Genomic DNA, 9,440 nt, shown 5'->3' on the forward strand with positions numbered 1-9,440 from the left:
CAAATCTGCACAGATTAGAAAACAAACTGTCTCTTTCATACAACTCCACAAAATACAAATTCTCAAGGAGAGTTTAATCAAATTACATTTGAGGATTTTTGGGAGGGAAATCCCAACTCCCACAATACTTAAAGCAAATTTTTTGGGGACAACGGTGTCAATTAGGGTTCCGGTGACGAAAGAGTCGTCGATGGCGGAGTCAGAACCCCACAGATGCTCCGGCGTGTCTAGGACGACGAGATCGTCCAGATCGACCGATAAAAACCCAGGAGGAGAGTCGGGATAAGCAGCCATCTCAGTGGGAGCTCTCGAGGCGGTAGAACTAATGGAGGTGGATGTGGAGTGGAGGCGGCGTGTGTATAAATTGAGGGTTTTCGGAGGGAGTATTTGGAGTGGAAGGGGAGTCGATTTGTGTGGAGGCGGTGGAAATTGTGGAGGCGTCGGTGTAGATCTAGGGTTTTCAGAGGGAGTATTTGGAGTGGAAGGGGAGTCGATTTGTGTGGGTGGCGATTGAATGGGAAGAGACGGTTGGGTGGAGTAATTTGGAAAGGGGTGAAAGAATTAAATGTGTGAAATGGGGTAGGCGAAAACATAATTAGGAGGGGAGTAATTTTTTGCCATAAATAGGTAATTTGAAGTATGACAAATTATGTGGGACGGATCAAAATGGAAAACTGAGACAAATTATCTGGGACGGAAGGAGTATTTATTAAAATTTTAATTTGATATAAAACATTTAACTATATGATGTATATATTTCAAGTTAAAATATTATTTATACAAAAATTAATATAATAAATAAAAAGGAATGTATTAACTTGAAACACAAAATAAAAGATTTTGTATTATGCATGCGAACGTAAAACTTTTTTTATTAATTTTAGTTTTTAAACATTAGTGAAATATTTTATATATGGGTGTAATTAACCCATGAGAAACAGGCACGTTTCGTGCTTTTATACTATGCACTCTCCAGAGTGTAAGCATGTCATTTTAGTGATCTGCCAAGCCATGTGAGTGTTTAAGCGGAAAAAGTAATAATATGACCCTTAAATCTATGGAAACGTATACATATCCTAGTTTTTATTGCGTTGAACGAAACTATACATCCAATTAATTTAATTTGGTAGAAAATTCAAAAGTAACATTATCCAAGCTCACAACTTTGACTTCCATCTCCAAAAAAGAATAAAATGACAACGTTATCTAGCATAATTAAATGGTGTGTGACCTCATGTTTATAGCATACGATTAAAGATAAATAAAAACATTACATAACCAATAAATCGATTAATAAATTAAATTAAAATCTCAATAAATACAATAGAAAAGTGATTCGAGTATTCCAAATTAATTGAGTCATTTAGTGGAAAAACATGTAAATTACAATTAATAAGAGAAGAATAGATTATATTATCACAATCCCAATGAACATGGAATTTCAAGTACTAATGGAATTAAATAAATGAAAAAATTATGTAAAGGAATCAAGAGAAAATTCTACACGATTCCAGCCAATATTGAATCTGGACGTGATACCATTGTGATAGGCATTTTGATGTGGAGCTTCTCTAGTTGTCATTGTCCATATCAAGATCACCCATTTTAAAACACCACCTCTCCCTCTCTCTCCTCCCACACTCTCACACACACTCTTCCTAGTGCTCTTTTTTGTCTGCATGCTTTGCCCCACCTCATACTATTAATTTTGGCCTAAGAAATGTATCGCCTACTTCAAACAACTCTCAGAAACGCCACCCAGGTTCCAATCCCACTTCAAGATTGTTTTTTTCTTCTATGTAGTGGTGTATCTATCTACATGTATTGCATGCCAATTTGTATTTAGTCTTTCTGTTTTCAATTTTTTTTTCTTTTCATGTTGATTCTTGATGTATTTTACTGTATTTGACTTCTATGGTGGATAAAAAATTCAATCTTTTTTACTTTATTGATTGATTTGGTGAATACCTTAAATTTAGGATGCAGTAAGAAGTGGTGAATAGATTCGACATTTTTACTTTTACTTTTCATTAACTTGGACTGTAGATTTCATACTAATGAAATATGTTTTGGGATTGAAGATTCTGTTGTAGTATTCTGTTTCATTTTGATCTTAGTTTGTGTAGTCAAATGATACATTGGTCAAGATTCAAGAAGAAGCGAAGCAATAAAATTAACTAATTCTTTATTAGTGGTACTTGTATTGTTGACAATGAGAGACTGAGTTTATGTGGATTGAGTGTAACCCGAAGTTCTAATGCTTGGATGGGCGACTACTCTTAAAAACGACCTTAATGTCAATTGTTCTTAGTTCATATAGTTCATTTTGTCAGGCTTGCTGCATCCTTGGAATGTTTCCTACATTGGCTGTTTAATATTGTTTCCCAGTCTTTGAAACCTTGTTTTACTCTCTACGTTTTTTTATTCTTATGGCCAACACGTAAAAGCTTCAGTGGCTCAATTTACTTTCTAGTTAATGAATTGAGTGAGTTTTCATCCCACTAATGATCCTAATTAACAATTAAAGCAAGCTCGAGCGCAATTTACATCTCTGAGTTGATGTTTTGTGTGGTATAATATGATTTTTTTTACACTCGGAAACTTCAACTGCACCATAGATTGGGATTTTTTGGAATTGGACAAGAAAATTCATTGCCTTGATGGCGTTAAACTTGGTTTCTAACGTTTAACCTGGATTACAACAGGCTGGCTGCAATGTAAAAGATGTTTCAGCACGTAAAATCTTGCAGAATGATTTGGTCCGGGCTTTCACAGCTGCGAAATCGTATGGTTCAGAAGCATCTGCACGGGAGGATGTTCCATCACCTAACGAGAAAGAGTATGCACCCTTTTCTTTTCTTTACTAGTTTCTTTGCATTTACCCCTTCCTTTTTTTCTGTTCATAGCCATAAAGGATGGCTCCCTATAATTGGTTTGATTGTTACTTGTTAGCTTAAGCTAATCACACACCATAGCATGAAGATGATTCTTCATGAAATTTCATATTAACTCTTTCCATTCTTAGCTTTAAGGGGCATGATATGCTAGCTCCCTTTACGGCTGGATGGCAGTCTGCAGACGTGAACCCTCTAGTAATCGCAAAGTCAGAGGTACTGAAGCTGCTCTCGACATTTCAGTTTCATTCATAAGATTTCCAACTTTTAGTTATGATTATTTTTTTTGATTTAGGGATCCTATGTGTATGATGTTAACGGAAAAAAGTATCTTGATGCTCTTGCTGGTCTATGGTCCACTTGTCTTGGTATTCCGTTTTCATACCCGACTATTTAAACAATTTTGTAGCTGCTACTCGATTTTGATGATCTTGATTTCTCCTTCACTGTTATTGGTCTGTATTAAACTTTTGTGACCTTGAAATCCATTATGTTAAATATCAGCAATCGTCGTGAATTTCGCTGTATGTATGCTCTGGCGTTCTTATAGGTGGTAACGAGCCTCGTCTTGTTGAAGCTGCGGTGAAACAACTAAACACCTTGCCGTTTTATCACTCCTTTTGGAACTGTACCACAAAACCCACTTTGGTAAGACGAGATCCTTCCTTTCAGGAAGCCGGACGCATAGATTCAGGACGCCATCATTTAGATTTCTCTTTGAATGCAGGATCTAGCAAGTGAGCTATTGGAGATATTCTCGGCTAGAAAAATGGCTAAGGCCTTCTTCACGAACAGTGGATCGGAAGCCAACGATACACAGGTTTTGATCTCCTTGGGCTCGACTTTCGTTTCCATCTTTCTTGATGGTTTACTATACTTTTCTGTTTTTCCTGGTCTTGCAGGTGAAGTTGGTTTGGTATTACAATAATGCCCTCGGGAGACCGAACAAGAAAAAATTCATCGCTCGATCAAAATCGTAAGGATTCCATTTCATTCATTGCTATGGTACACTCACTATGAGCTTTCTTTTCCATTGACACCTCCTTCTTTAATGGCAGATACCATGGTTCGACGCTTATAGCAGCCAGTCTCTCCGGGTATGTTTGTTTCCCTCGAGATTTCACAATTATAACCATCATTTAAATGCAGTGAGAAATGTTAACCGAACAATATAACCGTTTCCAACAGTTTGCCTGCTCTGCACCAGAAATTCGATCTGCCAGCTGCGTTTATTTTACATACCGACTGCCCTCATTATTGGCGCTTCCACCAACAAGGTCGGGAAACACTACTTTACTAATTACCATATAATATGTCATTTCGTACGACACGTTATCTGAAGAACCGAAGAATGCTTTCCAGGTGAATCCGAGGAGGAATTCTCGACCAGGTTGGCCATGAATTTGGAAAACCTTATCCTCAAAGAAGGACCCGACACGGTAACTCATAGTATTAGATATCAACATCATATCACTGATTTTCCATTTGCTGCCATAGTTTACTGTTTGACTAATTAATTTTTTTCAGATTGCTGCTTTCATAGCAGAACCGGTTCTGGGCGCTGGTGGAGTTATACTTCCTCCTGCAACGTACTTCGAAAAGGTGAGATTTTTTTTTTCACAAAATTGTGGCTCGGGATACATTCTTTGTTATACTTGAATCTACCGTAGCCGTGATGTGGTTCTTGTTTTGCAAATTTGCAGGTTCAAGCAGTCTTAAAGAAGTACGATATTCTTTTGATTGCTGATGAGGTAATATGTGCATTTGGAAGACTCGGGACGATGTTTGGCTGTGATAAGTACGGAATCAAACCTGATCTGGTCTCCATAGCAAAGGTTCGTGTCATGACAAAATTGTGCTACAAGTGTTTCCTAGTTCTGTTTTCGCTTATTATGGCTGGCTCTCGATATTGTACAGGCGCTCTCTTCTGCATACCTACCTGTTGGAGCTGTTCTTGTCAGCCCCGAAATCTCCGAGGTCATACATTCTCAGAGCAGTAAACTTGGTTCGTTTGAAACGTTTACTTGATCGTTGGAAATTATATTCATATACTCGAACTTAATGCATTGACCCGGTTCTCTGTTTGAAGGTTCCTTCTCCCATGGATTTACTTACTCCGGACATCCCGTAGCATGTGCTGTTGCATTGGAAACACTAAAGATCTACAAGTATGTTTCATCTTCTCCACTGAAAACTGATTTTCATTTATACAAATGCTCAACCGTTTCAGGGCCACTTTATTTCCAATTGCAACATCTGTAAATCTTGTTTGTGTGTACAAAATGAAAGTATAGTATATTACCACATTCTAAGAGCATCCGCAACGCGGTGCCGTCGCCGTTCCTATGCCGTTCCGGAGGAACGGTTTCGCGGCGGCACGCGTTGCAGCGTGCGTTCCGTCGCCATTCCGTGCCGCCACCGTTCCCATGCCGTGCCGCGTTTCGTTCCTCCGGAACGCGGAACGAAACGTTCCGCCACGCGCCGAGGCGACGTGGCGGACTCCCATTCGACGCGTGAAGCCCACTCGCTGACCCGCGAGTGGGCTTCGTCCCGATGACGCAATAATTCATTTTTTTTTAAAAAAATTCGAATTTAATAAAAAAAAAAAATATTTTTTTTATTAACGGTAATGAGACCGTTAATTTTATAGCCGTTTTTTTTTTAATTTATTTATTTACTCTATAAATACTCCTATTTCATACTCATTTCAATCACAAACACACATCTATTTCTCTCTATTTCCACCCCAATTTTCATCTCAAATCAACTCTATTTTCCTTCTCCCAAATTTAATCAAACTAATGGATCCTTATGAACAAATGCGTCAAATATTGGAACAATCACTTGAAGAAGATCGACGACGGGAGGCGGAAGAAGCCGCTCCGCCCCAACGTCGCTCCCGTACGTACATCCATCGTAACCGGGAGGAAGCCGCCGCAAGGTTAGTACGCGACTACTTCTGCGATAACCCGGTTTGGGGAGATACGTACTTCCGTCGCCGTTTCCGCATAGGGAAACCGTTATTTCTCCACATCGCGAATACTTTGGCAGCCCGGGAAGAGTTCTTCCAGGAAGGGTTCGACGCGGTCGGACGTCCCAGCCACACGACGCTGCAGAAATGTACTGCAGCAATCCGCCAGCTTGCGACTGGACAAACGGCCGACATGTTCGACGAATACCTCCACATCGGAGATAGCACTGGGCGAATGTGCTTGCTCAAATTCTGCAAAGGCGTCCGGGCAGCCTTCACCGACGAATTTCTCCGGAGGCCAAGCACGGCCGATTGTCAGTTCCTTCTCGACCTTCACGAAACAGTGCACGGATTCCCAGGGATGCTCGGCAGCGTCGATTGCATGCACTGGCAATGGAAGAATTGCCCGGTGGCGTGGAAGGGGTCCTACACAAGCGGCCACAAAGGTACCCACCCAACCGTTATACTCGAGGCCGTTGCCGACTACCGCCTTTGGATCTGGCACGCGTACTTCGGGGTCCCCGGGTCGAACAACGACGTAAACGTGCTCAACCAGTCCGACCTCTTGACCGAAGTTTTGGATGGTAAAGCGCCGGCCATCAACTTCGTCGCCAACAATCGGCTTTATAAAATGGGGTACTATCTCGCCGATGGCATCTACCCGAAGTGGCCTACCTTCGTGAAGACGTGCAGTGGGTCTGCGAACCCAAAGCAGGCTCTTTTTGCGCAGAAGCAGGAGGCTGCTCGCAAGGATGTGGAGAGGGCGTTCGGGGTTCTCCAAGCGCGCTTCAACATCATCAAAGCCCCGGCTCGTACGTGGTTCATGGAGAACATGGTCGACATCATGTATACGTGCATAATCTTGCACAACATGATTGTCCAAGACGAAGGACCCGAGGCGGGAAATTGGTTCGACCCCGAATCCCCCGGAAGCTCAACCGCAAGTAGTCCGCCTCGAAGTGGAGCGCATCCGTCTATACAAGAACGGTTATCTATTCGTGCAAGGACACGCGACTCTAGCGCCCACACCCAACTCCAACATGATCTAATTGAGCACATTTGGGCAAACTTTGGCGGATGAAATTATTAAAATTGTGTACTTTTATTTTTTTATGATTTTAATTGTGTGCTTTTTATTTTTTTAAGTTTAAGTTGTAACTTTGTTTTAATGTTGTGTGTTTTTTAATAAAATGTGTTTGTTTTTTTAATTGAATTGAGTTGAAATTAAAAAAAAATGAAATTGAATGAATAGTAATTTAAGGAACGGTTAAGGAACGGTTAAGGAACGAGGGTTGCAGGTTCCGTTCCTTAGTTAAGGAATGGAGTAAAAAAGTACAGTGGGGCCCTCAAATAGTGGTTTAAGGAACGGTTTAGGAACGGTATAGGAACAGCGTTGTGGATGGCCTAAAATTCGTGCGAAAAATTGAGGCAAAACAATTTCTTTGAAAATAGTTTAGGCATCGATTTTTTGAATCTTTTTGTAGACGACTTGTTAATGTTATTTGTCAAAATGTTGCAGGGAGAGAAATATAGTTGAGCAAGTAAACAAAATAGCCCCTAAATTTCAAGAAGGTGTGAAAGCGTTTTCGGATAGTCCCATTGTTGGTGAGGTAAGACTACACATTTCTGTTTGTTTACTCGAGATTTACGTATGCCATGGCCTCTGCTTGCTCATCACTGATGATGTACATCCCTTATCCTGAAGATACGTGGGACGGGACTGATTCTTGGGGTGGAATTCACGGATAACAAATCACCAAACGATCCTTTTCCTGCCGAGTGGGGTATACTATCTCATGTTTTTCGTTTTGGAACTCTTGTTTAACGTCTATGTTGTTGCAGTACTACGTTCTCACATTGTATATTAAATCTCAGGTGTCGCGGCTTATTTTTCAGCAGAGTGTGAGAAACGAGGAATGTTAATACGCGTTGCTGGAGATAATATCATGATGTCTCCTCCATATATCATCACTCCACAAGAAGTTGATGAGGTCTTTCTCTATCTTTCCCCTCTCTCTTGATACACACACCAATGTGCTTCATTTTGTGCTATAAAACGCGCTTTAGTGACTAACTGCTACTTTTCGGAAGCTTATGCTCGTGCTTCTGGTGCAGTTTTTTCTAAATATTGTCATGATAGACATTTTTTGCATCTATGAAATAGTATGCAGTTTTTGAAGCAGTCTGCAATTTATATTTAATTCCAGATTTTATAGTAAAGATTGGATTTTTGCTTCATTTTTGCAGCTGGTAGGGAAATTTGGGGAAGCTCTCAAAGCGACAGAAGAAAGGGTGGCAGAGCTGAAATCTCAGAGGAAATAACTAGTTGATGATTGAAATTAAATGTTGATAATGGTGAAAGCTTTGAAAATTGAATATGGTGTTTGGAAATAATAAGCAGATTTATGTGATGCTATGGAATTTCATTTAGTCCTTGAATTGCTACTTTTTTAGCTTCTACTACTAAATTTATCACTCTCTAATTGTGTGAAAATTGAAATATAAATAAATGAGCTGTGCTTGATTTTGTTACTACTACTGTTTGTTCATACAACAGAATTATACTTCAATATAAATGAAAAGGGTAATTCTTATAATTTTTTTTTATTTTCGTTCAATATTGATTTTCATATCAGCTTTAAAATCTAATTAAAATTTAATGAATTATTAATTTTTCCTTATTTTTCAACAATTAAGATTGGAGCTGGTATGGATTAATTTACTCATCAAAATGATGTCGCTTTAATGTGTAAGTGGAGGAACACGTCATATTATATTAAATTTATGATTTCATTTTTGGTCAATATTAATAATAATGTTGGATTTTGGGTCCAATATTAGGTCAACTCATATGTACTTTATTGTGACCACTTAATGCGAAAATTCGATGAATAATATTCCATATACTATGTGTATGTTTGAAGTCAAATATATGGAGCAACTAGCTGATCAATTTAGAATGTTTCAATTTTCAATTTCAAATTTATACAAATAATTAAAATTGGCCAAATTCATTTGGGCGGCTAATTAAAGTATAGGAGTACTATTCTTAATGTAATACCCCACTTATGTGACTCTTTACTAGTGTCTAAGGAATAAATATAATTACTACTACATTTATCATTTTCTGTTTTAATCAAAAGTCTATATGCTATCATGCATGATTGTATATCTATAGTATCCATAGGGGTTTAGGCATGTGGATTTTAATATTTGTTAGTATAAATCAATTTAATCCTGTCACATTGTATCACCACTTCAACAAATTCCATTAATTTTTACGTAAAATAGATTAAACTAATTTCTTTTTTTTGGGATTAATACATGTCTGATCACTGATGTGCTGTCATTTGATTTGAAATACTCATGTGATCTAGAGCCGGGAATTCGGTTATCGGTTAGTCGTTAACCGATAACCACCGAAAAATCCGGTTCTCGGTTAACCGATAACCGATAAATTCGGTTATCAGTTCGGTTTCGGTTCCCGTTTGAAGCCACGATCGGTTATCGGTTAACCGATAACCGATCGGTTATACCCGAAAGAACCGAGGGAACCGAAATTAAAATTCCCCAAT

General features: G+C 39.0%; 1 protein-coding gene across 1 annotated transcript; it reads left to right on the forward strand.

The window, feature by feature from the left end:
* The first annotated feature begins 1,567 nt into the window (after window positions 1-1,567).
* On the forward strand, window positions 1,568-8,400 carry LOC121811009 (gamma aminobutyrate transaminase 3, chloroplastic-like). Its single transcript, XM_042211756.1, has 18 exons — window positions 1,568-1,762; window positions 2,706-2,839; window positions 3,026-3,110; window positions 3,190-3,262; window positions 3,445-3,542; window positions 3,622-3,714; window positions 3,797-3,870; window positions 3,953-3,991; window positions 4,083-4,171; window positions 4,257-4,333; window positions 4,422-4,496; window positions 4,598-4,729; window positions 4,812-4,899; window positions 4,984-5,062; window positions 7,385-7,475; window positions 7,571-7,649; window positions 7,741-7,856; window positions 8,113-8,400. The coding sequence occupies exons 1-18, from the start codon at window positions 1,721-1,723 to the stop codon at window positions 8,185-8,187; spliced, it is 1,539 nt and encodes a 512-aa protein (XP_042067690.1). The 5' UTR covers window positions 1,568-1,720; the 3' UTR covers window positions 8,188-8,400.
* The last annotated feature ends 1,040 nt before the right edge of the window (window positions 8,401-9,440 follow it).

Source organism: Salvia splendens, chromosome 7 (assembly GCF_004379255.2).
Source record: "Salvia splendens isolate huo1 chromosome 7, SspV2, whole genome shotgun sequence".
NCBI lineage: Eukaryota > Viridiplantae > Streptophyta > Magnoliopsida > Lamiales > Lamiaceae > Salvia > Salvia splendens.